Source organism: Sinohyriopsis cumingii, chromosome 4 (genome assembly GCF_028554795.1).
Source record: "Sinohyriopsis cumingii isolate HCF-2022 chromosome 4, ASM2855479v2, whole genome shotgun sequence".
In the NCBI taxonomy this organism is placed as follows: domain Eukaryota; kingdom Metazoa; phylum Mollusca; class Bivalvia; order Unionida; family Unionidae; genus Sinohyriopsis; species Sinohyriopsis cumingii.
In genome coordinates, this window is record NC_142964.1 from 116,906,953 (window position 1) to 116,922,031 (window position 15,079).

The 15,079-nt window shown below is 33.1% G+C and overlaps 1 protein-coding gene across 1 annotated transcript in view; it reads right to left on the reverse strand.

Moving 5' to 3' along the window:
- LOC149801955 (putative ATP-dependent RNA helicase DHX34) overlaps positions 1–8,227 on the reverse strand; it is a 99,806-nt gene extending 91,579 nt beyond the window's left edge. Inside the window, exons 1-4 of the mRNA XM_089956353.1 lie at positions 7,688–8,227; positions 5,648–5,733; positions 5,034–5,162; positions 1,474–1,565 (exon numbers count right to left, since the gene is read on the reverse strand). Of these exons, the coding sequence (XP_089812479.1) occupies positions 1,474–1,565; positions 5,034–5,162; positions 5,648–5,733; positions 7,688–8,100 (720 nt within the window). The 5' untranslated portion in view covers positions 8,101–8,227. The remainder of the gene's footprint in view (positions 1–1,473; positions 1,566–5,033; positions 5,163–5,647; positions 5,734–7,687) is intronic.
- Between the last annotated feature and the right edge of the window lie 6,852 nt (positions 8,228–15,079).

Consider the following 15,079-nt stretch of genomic DNA (forward strand, 5'->3'; position numbering starts at 1 on the left):
GATCAGAAATTCCATTTAGGACTTTTAATGTATATCAACATGATATCTTGTGATTTCCAGTAACAGGACAAGAAGATAACTCCAGTTAGGACTCTAACTGCATATGAGATTAGCACAAGATATTTTGTGATTTCCAGTAATGGGATAACAAGACCCCAGTTATGATTCTAATGCATGTGAGAATAGTACATGTTCTGGGTACAACTGCACAGAAATGACGCTCTTAGAGTCAGGTCTCAACCAATGTCTGCTGCTTGCATTAAAAAAAAGGGCACTCTTAGAGTCAGGTCTCAACCAAGTCTGGTGGTTGCATTAAAAGAAAGGGCACTCTTAGAGTCAGGTCTCAACCAATGTCTGGTGCTTGCATTAAAAAAAAGGGCACTCTTAGAGTCAGGTCTCAACCAATGTCTGGTGCTTGCATTAAAAAAAAGGGCACTCTTAGAGTCAGGTCTCAACCAATGTCTGGTGCTTGCATTAAAAGAACTTAAGCTATAAACAGTTAACATAGTTCCAAAATATAATTTGATCAATTTCTTGAAAATCAATTAACAGCCATTAATGGGAGAAAATAAAATATTATCTGTGATCCAACCTACCATACAACTTCAATTTATTTATCACTAATAAACAAAAAGATAAAGATAACATAAGTAAAATCCTCAAAACTACTTGTTAAATATTTCATCATAAACTGCATTCCCTCAATAAGTCAAATGTTTTCTCCCCTGGAATATCATCATAAAGTTCCTTCATTGAGTTTACATCAAAATACTTCTGCCTGAAAATCTGAAGTTGACACTCAAAAAGAATACGTTCCAGTGTCAGGGTTCAACCTTTAGGAGATATGCATGTGTCAGGTATGTGTGTCCAGTATGTGACAGGCACAATACTAACTCATCTAATTTATTCTACATGAAGGATGCCACTCTCCAACTGTTTATTTGGGAATTTTATTTCCAGACATTTTGCCAAGGCTAAAGTACAGGATGACTTATACAATATCTTAAGTCAGTATATGGAATCTTCCATTCAGAAATAGGTACAAGCAGAACAACACAATGGAGAGATGTAAGTAGGACAGGTGGTATCTAATTATCACCAACTTATAACTGCTAAAAAAACATGGAAAAACTGACATAAATACCAAAAGCATCACTAGTAAATCACTGTTTAAGTTTGCAATGCTGGTGAAAAAAGGATAAAAAAAATGAAGCATTATTTCATTACACAAGAAAGATTTGTTTTATTACAAAAAATGAGCAAGTGTTTGATTACACAAGAAAGATTTGTTTTATTACAAAAAATGAACAAGTGTTTGATTACACAAGAAAGATATTTTATTACAAAAAAATGAGCAAGTGTTTGATTACACAAGAAATAAAGAATTGTTTCATTACACAACAAATGAAGAATCGTTTGATTGGTTGGATCAGTTCTGTGGCTAGATAACAAGCAAATATATCAAATTTTTACCTTCTGTTTATGTGCAAAGTCAATATAATGCAGGAGAATATTTCGAAACTGTTTCACCCTTGTCATGGTCAATTCTTTGTCTATCTCTGCATCTGAAAAACATTTAACATAGCTAGTTTGATTTCAACTTTTAATTTTCATGCATTATTGATGAAATTGATTCATTCAACAAATTAAGTTGCTGATTCCTTCCTGCCTTATAAAGGACACATTCCAAGCATTCCTTTTATATATAGATCATACTCACTTTTGGTACAAAAATGTAAGAAAGGTATCAATTTCTTAATGGAAATCAGGATTCTCCTCATTCATTTTTGATAGCATGAGGGTAAGTACACCATAGCATCACAGTATGTTTTCATCATAAAACAAATTAAAAAAATATCAATGAAATATATATATTCATTATTTCACTGTCTTGGGAACTTTGTGACCCCCATCTTCCTATCTCTTTGATTGATAATTAAGCAGATTTAACCCAAAAAGTTTGATATATAGAAGTATTAGCATACATTCTGATGATTTCCACTAAAAGAAAGTAAATCTTCCACACTGTGTTGAACCCATCTTTCATTTCTTATGATCTTTTCTTTCCTTGATGGGAAAAATCCCACTATCAGAATAAGCAGCTCTGTAGCTGATAGTCCCAGTCATGTAAACATTGGGTTAGCTGAGTACGGTAATGTGACATTTATCTGACGGTGTCTGGTCCATTAATTCCTGAATGGGCATTCAGAATGTGACTATCTTGAGAAATAACACGTCATTCCTGTTGAGTTCATTTCGAAAATGACTGAAATATAACACACATGACCAGTAAACTCCATCATCACTGGTTTATCATGTGAATGTGTCAGTGCAAAGACTAAAACCAGCATTAAAGGTTGAACTGGCAACCAGGCCAAGCTGCATACAAAGGATAATGGGTAATTATCCTGGAATATGTTAACTACAGATCTAAGAAGCAGCAAGAAACAGGTGTCATTTGAGTGATCGAGCTTGGAATTAGGTGACAGAATTTAACATTAATTTTTAAAGAATACATACCAGGAAACAAAAATGTATCAACACTGGTGTATTACATATCAGCTAGTCGGCTGAACTGACAGTATATCGGGACCACAATGGTTAATGACCCTGAGAAGAACATGGGAAATGTAGGACATATTACAGGACCAATTTTTACATAAAATAATGAATAATTATAAGACAAAAATTTAATGTTTTTCCAATGTAAACAAATAATACATCAGAGATTTACAACTAGTTGACAGCAAAAAAGGGACAAAAAAATGCATGTTATAATGTAAATCAATTATATTTCACAGATTCCTAGAAGTTCAAAATTTACTGATCAGAAAGCTGGCAAAACCACAAAAAAAGGACTGAAAATATCTCATAAATAGGAATTATATGAAATTTTTTTAAAATTTAAAACTTTTAAAGGATCTCATATTTGCTTTAAGGAATTAGAGAATAAATTTGATCCATGCTTTATATCTTACAAACATGAGGAAGGAAAATCGCATGCACTGAAGCTGAGGTCAACATTTATGCACAAGACAAATCTTTACCTCAGGAAATTTAATATATGATTAAAAAAAGCAGGCAAATTATATGCCAGGGGTCAAGCTACACTTAAAAGCAATATATATATATATATATATATATATATATATATTATTTGAATTATGCCCTCTATTTCTCAGTATGTATATCTGCATTTAATATTGGTTTTAAGCAATATTCTGTTTTTAAGTAGAAAATTTTCTGAGTTGTATGTACATTAAAAACACATTTTCTACATGTATGAAAATTATCATATTCATATCAAGGGTATATTGGCCATATGGCTTTAAACGTGTATGATAGAAGCTATACATTGTAATGAATTTTAATTGATAAGAGTAGCTAGATAACAGTATTGTAATTGCGACTCAGTAAAAATGCTTAATCAACTACGCTTAAATAATCCATGTCTTTTCACCTTCTGAAAGTTAACTATAAAATGGCAGTTGAAAAGATTTCTATACTTTTTTAAACAACCCCTGTATCATGTACATGGGAGCAAATGCACACGTCTTTAGATAGCATGTTTCTCCTAATTTCTTTGTAGCCGATAAAAAAATTACTGTAACTATTCATAGACAACACACAAAAGGATTAAAAGTCGATATATGAATGAACTAGACCCTTCTTTCTAGCCGAATCGACACAACGAACATGTGAGTGCACCTATGTTTAGAAAGAGGGATTTTCTTAATGTAACCACTCATATTCTAGCATCATTGCAACTGTCCATTGACTGGATCGCAAATTAATGTTTGTTTTATTTGTCTATGTACTTGTAGTAACATCAGGCATTGGTTAAAACAGTATTTGCTTCTCTGCTTTTCTTGTAAAAAAAACTGAGTTAAAGTCAGAAAACAACCTTAACCTTACAGTGCTTCTCTAATTCCATGACACAGAATTGGGCCATACATTTCTGACCTATATAATAACATTTTTAGGTTAATCTTCAATCACATATGAATTGTATATTTTCCTTATTAAATTTCACAATAGTTTACAAAAACAACTTAATAAAGTGGTATTTCCTAAACACAGAGACGTCTGCTACCATAGCCCCATTACAGGTTCACTTTTGGTTTCAAAACAATTTTATGAAGAAAATAAATCACACACAGCAGGTAAAATCTTCAAATATGTTTTTTTTTATAAGTTAGAAAGTGTTTTTCACTGATTCTATTCTTAAAACACAAATTGCTATTTAATTACCATTATTTAAATTTTGAAACACATGTTTGTATGTTTTCATCATCAAAAAACAAGTTGTGGATATTAGGTAGCGATTGTTTCCAACTTACTAAGGAAAGGGTTAATGATCATTCAGTTATTAAAATACATGCCTATCAACATGCAAGAGTTTGTTTGTTGGCATTAATGCATGTCTACATTTTGCCTTCAGCTAAAACATAACACTGGAACTAACTGCCTAGGGTGGGGGAACAACTTAAAAGTCTTAAATTACTGTCACTCAACGTACATCTAAAAAGTCACAGGGCGAAGTCATTTTCTCTTCCCTAACACAAGAAGGCCATGTTTACATTTTTAGGTGACTTATTTGCCCATTTTGCTTGGTAGTATGACCCATGATATGCATACTCAAACACACAAGGCTTTAGTAGAATTTCTGATCAACAACAACAAAAACACGCCTAATTGTTTACAATTTCACAAAGCAACAAAAATGTCTGGCATCTACTTTTTATGTCAGAATTATTTATTTTTTGTGAACAAGACAAATTAAGTTATAGAATAAAATAGAATCCAATGATGACAGAAATGTTACATTATATGATGTGCACATATTTTTCTTTTAAAACCTTGAATTTAATAAACTCAAGGGGGGACATTTCTTTCCAGGACATATTGTCTTTCAGTAGCTGTCAATTTTGACCAATATAGATCCTGATAATACATTTTTTAATGACCTAAAATGATAAAAACAGTCTGTCTTTTGAGCAAAAGGCAATAAAAATCTTGACTTCATAACTTACCAATAAGGCGTCCTTTCTTGAGGAATATTTCTACATCTCTGCTTATGACTGAGGTATTTATTCTGTAGCATGTGTCATAGTTTCTTGGCAATCCAAATCTACTTTCTGGCAGTTTCAATTTCGTTTTTGCTGGAAAAAGATGATTTGCCTTTTTACTCAGCATGTTTACCCATTATTCAAAAGAAAAACTGATTCAGTGCAATAAAAAATGTACATACACATATAATTAACAAATATTTATACTTTATATTTTTTCTGCAACTAAAAATCTCAGTAATGTCCAGCTGAAAAATTTAAATCTTGTTCACAGCCTACCAAGAAATTGTACTTAAATATAAAAGTATATATTACAATCCACCGATTATCTTAAAATAATGAAATTATATGTTTCTTAGTATATATTTATAATGCTACTTTTATGAGTGTTATGTTTAGAACTAGAAATTTCTGTTATGGACTAAATATAAACTCTACATTGATTTAAAGTTAATTTTTTAAAAATATGAATGAAAAGGTGTTTATTACTACAAAGCAATCACTGATGTATTTTCCTATAAACAATTAAAACCACTTTTAATTCCATTGACTACAGTTTCATATTTAACTGCACCTACTAGATTCTTTACTGCCAGTCCTCTTTCTTTGAAATTCTTGATATTTCACCAGAAATGTCCAGAAATCATTGTAGTTATCTGAACCCCTGAAATAAATACCAGTTTCTTCAGTGATGAACACAATTCAATACTCATCATGCTTTCTTTCACAATGAAATCAAATAGTAAGCATTATGTGAACTAATATGCATTGTGATATGCTGAGGCATAACCCAAATACTTTGCAAAGTTGCTACAGCAAGAAAATTTGGTTAATGTGGCCTACTTTTGTCATGATGATGGTACAATCCAATAAGATCAATGTTCATGATTGTTGCCACAGAAACTGAGCTAAATATAAAAATATATGGTAATCACTACATCATGAAAAGTTACAATGACCCACTATTTCCCATGGTGAGTAGAAACTCCAAGATAAAAATATCCAACCAGTTTTATGACTGTGCAACCAACTGTGTCAGAGAAACTAAGCTAAATACAAAACTTGTTGAAGAAATGCACCTTTTTGCAAATACAACACCTGAACACATTTTAATGTATTTTAATATTTTAGCAACCAGTCTGCTCCGATTGTTGAACATCAGCCAATATGCAGCAAGAGGTAATGAGTGTCTACTCCAGTTCATTTTTACCACCATCTCAAATTAGCCAACCATTGAGAGTAAATAACTGCATTGTGAATAGTGGAGATAAGCCATAAAAATCACAAATCAAAGGGTTTTTTTTATATTAATATATCACAAACGCCATTATTTCAACAAAACACAATGAATAAGGATAAGTAAAATGCATTTTAATTTATACACATCTGAAAATGGATAACAGAAAAAAGATAAATAATAGTTATAATTCAAGGACCTGCCACATCAAGTCCAGGACTTGCCTGAACCAGGTCCTTGTGATTACGCCAACATTAAACAATACTTCTGGAAAAGGGATTCCTCTGTCACACCTATGCTTTGCAGGTGAGACAGAAATTAGATTAATTATGGAAAAGTTTCTAATGTTTTTTTCCTTATCTTTGGTCATTTTTGTTTTCATTGCAAAACAATTTTTCATCTGAAGATGGCAGAAAATACATTGTTTCAGCTACACTGTTATTTCCAGTAGTGCAACAAGAGTTTATGTTTTATAAGTCTCCCTTTTAAACTCCTACCAATGAGGTCAATTTTTTGTAAGGACTCGCATCAATATGCTAAAATAAAATGCTTGAAAAAATTGTGTAGCTGAGGTAATAGACTTTTTTCATTACCATAATCAGCCTGTCTGCCTTACCTTGATCATCATAACTAACATCAGCCTGTCTGCCTTAATAATTATAACCATAATCGGCCTGTCTGCCTTACCTTGATACCAGATAAGTAGGACCAAATGCAACTGTTTATTATGACCAATTCCTCTATCAATCTGAACCAATGCTTTATTGATTTTGCAAAATTATATTTTGTGGTAAGTTTTCATAATGGATTGAAAAACCAAATGCTTTCACAATGACTTTTAGACTTTTAAATATTTATCGTCAATATCATGCTTTGAAGAAATTATCTTCTTGTCTTAAATATGGTGCTTAAACTGTTATATTCTGAACAAAAAATAAAGTTACTTTAAGTTACTTAAGTTAAATGCAATTTGTACACTGCACTTCTGCAGGGTATGATATACATACTTTGATCATACATTCTGGTACCAGAGTTGACTTTCTTCATTTCACAAACTGTAGTGTGACTATCTGCACACCGAGTTGACTATGTTCTCAGATAAATTATGACAAATATGAATATATTCAGTACAGACCAAATTCACCACAAATACAAATTATGTAAGTGAAATTATACATTTTTTTAATATGTGGGTAAGTATTTTTTTTATTTAAAATTTCACAAGAGTTGGAGTGGATTTACAGTATGAGAGAACACTCGTTCTCAATACTGATTGTGAAACATTCCTGATACTAAGGATTTTACAGGTGTAATGAATTCAGAATAAATGTCATCATGACAAGTCACAAATACTAATGGGAAAACACGGACTTGTGTATACCGTTTCAAAATGTCTGACTCCCTGAAGAAAATCTTGTGTAGGGATTGCTTATACTTTATGAAATCAAAATTATAGTCAACTTCAGATTCTTCTTCATCTTCGTTATGCATCCACTGAACACTATTGTCAGCTGTGGGGGTTGCTATAGTCGCCTTTTCATTACTGTGTCTTTCTCCTCCTGAGGTTTGGACACCATCTTTACAACCTGACTTTTTAGAGTCTTCTGCACGATCATGTCCAAAATATTCTTTGTTATCTGAAATATTCCCTCTTGGTCTATTACTTCTATGACTGTCATGTTTTTGATCACGACAATCATCTTGCCGTCTCTCGTCAGAGGACCTGCGTTTCTTGTGTTTATGATGACTATAAGAACTCTCTGGGCTTCTTTGCCTTTTCTTTTCTTTGGGCATGCCTTCTTCTTCTATCTAAATCTAATTAACAGTGTAGACATAAATGAACATCAGCAAAAATGCAATAAATACGATTGCTTCTTGTTTCGAAGGTTCCCTCCGTCGCCATTTTGAAAGCAACTAAAATAATGATTTTAAAACCGATCCCGATGCATCATACAGACAGAAACGGTGAAACATACCCAATCGATCGTATGAGGAATGAACTCAAATGTAAATATAGCAAATTATTTTTTGTGAAATCTTTTTCTTATAATAATTTATAAAATTAACGCTATAGCTATAATGGTGACAGCTTTAAAAAAATTTGAAACCTCTGCTTCAATCTCCCATTTTTTTTTTTGCAGGATGTTATTTGAAATGTTAATATTGGTGTTCCTACAACTCCAGTTACATCTCTATATCCCAGTTTTCTTGCTTGTCTTTCCTCTGCATCAGCCATTGCTGGTCTCTCTCTACTATCTTTGTTGAGACGCTGAAGCTCCATTCTGGCTTTTCTCACTAGTAGTATTAAATGACCATCTGGCGCATAAGGGGACTCCCATGTTAAACAAGGTAAAAACAATATGTAATACAAGGAGTATTTAACATGGGAAGGACAGTCTGGGAGATAAGGAAAATTTAGCATGAGAATAGTAGTATGCATCTTTGCAGGCCAAGGTTCTGATATGTTAACCATTATATCTACACAGTCGGATCAAGCAGATATTTTAGTGCTTTGTCCTTGGAACATCTATTGGATTTCAGGAGTTGCCTCCTTACTATGTACAACCAACTACCAACTGCATGCAACAGCAGTGCATTCTCCATCAACCAAAAATGGCAGGGGCAACTGACTTCAAAAGGATACTTTGGAAGTTTAACATTGAAAGTAAGACTATGTACTACAGAGAAGCCATTACAGATGTATTTGAGTGAAAGGTATTTGTACAAACATGAACTGGCAGTGAAAAATTACTTATTTATGAGTCCATTCAGGTTGTGTGCTCCACTTGTCTAGATCATGTAGAAACAGAGTTCAAATTTTAACAACTTAATTTTGATTGGATGTGGTGGCTTGCTGCCACATCCAGTGAAATTCACAGACCACTGCTGAAGCACAGAAATATCTGCTCGACCTGCCAAGGTGAAGATAGTGTTAAAATAGGGAACCTTGGTTAGCAAAGATGAGTAATATGGGACATAATGGCAATTTAATATGAAATGATAATCTGGGTCATAACAGAAATTTAACAAGGGAATAGCAGTTTTGGAGCATAAGGTAAATTACCATATAGGTAAAAGATTTTGTTTAAAAACTGGTTCATCGGTTATTTCACAAGATGAGTCTGCCTCATTTTAATGATGTAACACTCTATTTTGGCAGAAAATATTAATTTCTGTCCTGTAACGGAAATGATAATTATGTCATATGTTGCCCTCTAGCGCAAATGAATACAAGTTTATCATGTGCAGGTCTATCTAGACTATAATAATAAATGTAATAATAAACATACCCTTGCAAACAACCAACATTCATTCATTCACTGACAATATGGGATAGTGTGTAAAAGAAATGGGTATAAAAATAGAATTTAAATCCCATATAAAAATATCTTTCCTATACCCTTACCACACTATGATCTCTATTATAAATAAAGGAATTCCTCAAGCCCCTCTATAATCTACCTTCTACTACTCTCCTGTTTTTATAAACAAAACTTACTATTCTCATAATCGCCTGTAATTTCACCATGGAGTGAAAGATGAGAGAAAAGTGGTCTGCCATTTCTTTTTTTTGGCATTTAGAGACATGGAAAATGAACATTATAATTTTGTGTCAACTATATCAAATGTTAGAAAGATTCATAGGATTTATCTTTTATGAATCGTATATGAAATTTTAGATATCCTAAATTTTACAATTCTCAGTTGCAAACAGTTGTATTTTTGCATTAGGCAGGAAAATTTTTAATGTATATTGTCAGCCTGCATTGCATGTAATCTTGGCTGATGATGTTGGCATGTGTGAATACACTGCATTGTTGCAACCCCTAGCATGGACTGTAAATTCCGCTTATGCAAAGTGAAAGGTACTGTGACTCTCTTTGTCCATGGTCTACAAGTAAATGAGCAATAGTCATATCATAAATTGTTACAAATAATTTTTAACCATATCCTGACCAACTTCTTTTCCAAAAGCTGTTTTGCTCATTATTCAAGACATACAGTAAAAAGTATTATCTATGAACCAGTTTTTTTTTTTGAGCTGCAATATTTTGTTACATTTTTTCAAACAATGAATCTGACATGTTAGATAAGAGTTCTGACATTGTTCAAGTTTTCTTGACACGTTGGAAAGAATACTTTTTGTCAGGCTTAAGTATGATGAGAGAGTGAGAGAGTTCATTTAGAAATTTATGTCTTGGAGTGTATGAATATCTTGTTCCTGCTTGAAAAAATTTAAAAAATCTAATCAAGTTGTAGGCACTTTTTGGGGAATGGGGGTATATTTTTTCTTGAATAAAACAATTATAATGAAATTTCAACAAGTTATCACCAAGAGTCCACATGAATGTCTTTGCATAAATGTACAACAAAGAGTCTGCAGAAAAATGAAATCCAAGATTTATAATCACTAACACACACACACAACATGTTTTCAGAAATGACAAGGAAGTGTACCTTCTTGTGGAAACATAGCCATGCATAACTGCACAGGATTCAACTGGCTCCTTACTATACTAAAATCTTTTCCCTGATGTAATGCTGACACACACAATCATGTCCAAGTACTCTGTTTAGTCAAATGAATAAGGCTGGCACATTTTCGATTTATCCAATTCTTACAGTGTCAGAAGCAAGTTAATATTACTACTATTATATATATGTGTGTGTGTGTGTGTGTGTGTGTGTATAGTTACAAGCAAGACGTCTCTCGAACCTAACAAAATCAAACACCATGTCAGTTCAGCTCAAAGTCTCTTGTTTTTCCTCTATTTCCAAAGGCTTCAAGACAATAGTCTTTTGGAAGACTACATAACACACAAAGACTAAAAACAAATGTTCTCTCATAAACCAATGACCACAAATACGGAACTATCACTTCACAATTGCATAGATTTTCCTTATTTCTCATTCACATGGCTTATCCATGTTTCCCATTTGCATGACATCTCCACTAAGCCAAATTCTGAACATTAATAATTCCTGTTCCATCTGAGAGTCAGTCAAAAACACAGCCTCTAACTGCATTATGCAAGCACCCAACATGTGCCATTCCACAACCTTCTTTCACAACCATAATGAAAGGTATCTCAGAATAAAGGACTGACTCCTTTCCAATTATTCCATGATAGAAAGAGTGGTCCATGTCATCAGTATTTCACACTGAAAGGCACAGCCAGACAACTCTAAATTAAGATATGAACTACCTGGTCAATGCCAACTGGAAACATTTTATCCTGCTCTGTTCCTAGAAATTGGTTAATTACTCAGACTGAGAAATATCTCCACAACACCGATTTCCAATAATCAAACAACTAACCACTCAAATCTAACAAAGATACAAATGGAGAGTTAAGATTATAAATATACACCAAATTTAATGGACTGTGCTATCGCTGGATATTACAGAAGAATGCTTGATAATACTAACAGAACTTTTATGAATACACTTAATTATCAATGTCATACAGCTTTGATGAGTTTAAATTGTACTCTACTGAGAACTGAACCAGGGTCAATGGGTAGACAGCACTAATCAGCATGCATATAAGCACCAACCCCTATACCATCTCAACCATGCATAAATCACCCAAAAATGATGATACAAAATCGATAGTTAAGGTATCCATGCATAGCAGACACTTCCAGATGTTCACCTAGTAATTTATTCTCATGTTTACAATTAATTCCTATGTTTAAAAGTATTGTGGATTCCAAACACAGAAATCAAGGTATATATAAATAATTATATAAGATTACAAATATACACCAAACTGAATGTGAAGTGCTATCCCTTAATTCTACAGAAGAATACTTGATAATACAAATATAATTATATTTTTATGAAGAAAAGATTAATTGCAACATTTATTAATTAAAGTTTCGAAAAAGGCAAAAACTGAAGTAACATAGCCTACACAATTTTAGCAAGAGAAGTGTAGAGAGAGAGGGGAGAATGAGTTAACGTAGTAAAATCATACTTTAATCAGCAATCATAATGAAAAGAACATATCATTCTAACGAGTTTCTAGACATTAAAGGATTATGGCTTTCTGTGTTGCTGCACAGGATGTGAGAAATATTAGTGAATTTTAAGAGGAAATGACAGGTACCTATCCAGTACCATTTACCATATGGTACAGAGAACAACAGTCGAGATAAAAAAAATAGAACAAATTTCTATAGCCACTGAAGATTATTTCTGCATTCAAGTTACTCAGAAAGTGACTTAGGGAAAATATGGAATGCCAGCAAACATGTACATGGTGACATTTCAAGAGTTTAGGACACAACTTCCACCAGAGAATGCAGCTGGCTTCAATAGAGATCTATGGGAATCATTATGAGACATATCTGAAGGACAGTACTACGCTAACGATGAAGGTCATTTGAAACAATCCATTATGGACGAGAGTTTAAAGTCTCCTAGCTTGATCATATCTAGTACACCTGCAGAATAAACTTCTTTGAAATTGCTGAAAAAATGTAACACATTCAACAATCTAACAAGAAGTTTAACTTCTCTAATGGAAAAGATACTCTTCCCATGATGCACATTATGAACACCTCCGAGAGGTAGTGGAATACACAAAGAGATTTATTGATAGATGATGTTCGAACTAGAAAAACGTGTATCATCCAGATCAACAACCACCAAGTACAGATATGTTCCACCCGTGCAAATGCATTGGCTCAAATGTTTACAGCAAAGAACGATAGAGCAGAATGGAAATGATGGGATAGTATTCGAAAATCAGAGAGATCCCGGCAATAATGAGAAGCAGATATTCTTTTGTGACAAGCTGTCATTTCTAAAAGATTGTGCATGTCATTCCTGATATGCAGAAACTTCATGACTTGTTGAAACATCATAATATGTTGAAAGCATACCATTGGATCATTTGTGGAGATCTTGTTTTTCGAGGAATGGATTTCCAAGACAGAAAATGCATTCATGTTTATTATCACCAAGAGCATTTAGTCGCCATTACAACTATCACAGGATTTGTCTGATATGGATACTACAAATGTATCCATATCTGGATTTTTACATTGGGCTTTAATTTATAATAGGAATCATAGGATGGTAGGGGGATAGTGGAAGGTATTTTAATTTATAAGGGATTGAATTTTTTTAAACCCTTCTTTTACATTCCACCCTATCTGGGTAGTAAATGAGTGAATCTTGTTTGTTCCAAAAGGCATTTTAAACAGTGGGGTTTATTATTAAATTTCTTGCTATGGTATAGAGAAGCCTAGATCCTAAAGGTATTACTGAAAAGATCTGTTCTGATTGTGGGGATGAGGGCAGGGTTAGAGCTGTGTGTTTAATCCGTCATACAATGTTCCAATGGATTTTCTTTTAAACTGGTGAACTCTCCACTTTACACATTTTGCTGAGTAGAAAATTGTTCACTGATGCAGCAATACTAATGTCTTCCTTATCTCCAATGGTGCATTTCTTTGCCTTTTCATTAGTCAGTGTGTACTGTTTGGCCAAGATAGTAATTAATTGACTCTATGTCCATAGTGTTCAAATGTCACATGTCTGACTCAAATTACACCCAATACATTTCAGACATGCAGTATGAACATCTTCACCATAATGTATTTGCACACAGAGCACTTTGCATGAATGAGATTTAACAACAATCACTCTATCAATGGGAGATCACTTTGACCTCATCTCCACCTATGTGGGTAGATAACTTAGCATTCTGATTACTAACAAAATAGCTTGGGAGGGATGGAATCGTGAGACAGTGGTTGTATTCCAAAGGTATTATTATCAGGTACATATCAAAAGAAGAAATCAAATAAATGCTATCAAGAATTACTGAAATAATCTTAATTATGATAATAAATCATTAAATTAAAAATTTCAAAAGGCCAAGTACTGTTTTGAAATGCAAGTACTAAGACATCAGACATGAGAACTGGCATTAGGTCAAATATGATGAAATAAATTTGGATCACAAACACCTGTCTATGATGAAAATAGAATACAAATTTTATGAGATAGTAAGTGGAGTATGCTTCACTTATGTGAAAATTCTGTAGTTGTATAGACATGGAGAAAAGTACACAATATAATTAACTTGAAAGGCTTCATTATGAGGTGTACTATTACAGCATAAGTGACTGCAGTAACTGATGAATGATGGAATTTTGTGCCAATCTTCAATTTATGGGGAGATCACCCATGTCAGATGTCCATCTCTGTATAGAGATATTATCCAGACTCTTTTAGTGACAAGAAAAGCAAAAAGGTGCTACCGTCCTTATTTCTACAGGGAGGGATGCATTAGCAAGGTAGTGGAATAATGTATAAACATATTAAATAAAGAAATGGATTTGAAGAAGAAATTTACAATTTATATGAACAGCTTACCCAGATATTACAAAAGAACTAAAACTTAGCATTGATTTTGTGGCAACTTCTGTGTAGCAACTAGTGCAGACAATCACGAAGTGCATCCATATTGTAAAAATTTAGCAAAGAAGAATGTGTAAGAAAAATATTGAAATTATTCACATTCTTTGATTCTAGCTAAATGCCATGTAAAATTTGTCTTAAAAAATGGCACACTGGAGTTTGAGTATCATGTTCAAAAAGGTTTAAAAATCCAAGAACCAAAAAAAAGGCCTCTGCAAACAGATCTCTGTGTGACATTCAATAAAGGCCTCTGTAAACAGGTCTCAGTGACATGTAATAAAGGCCTCTGTGAACAGGCTTCTGTGTGACATTCAATTGAGGCCTCTGTAAAGAGGT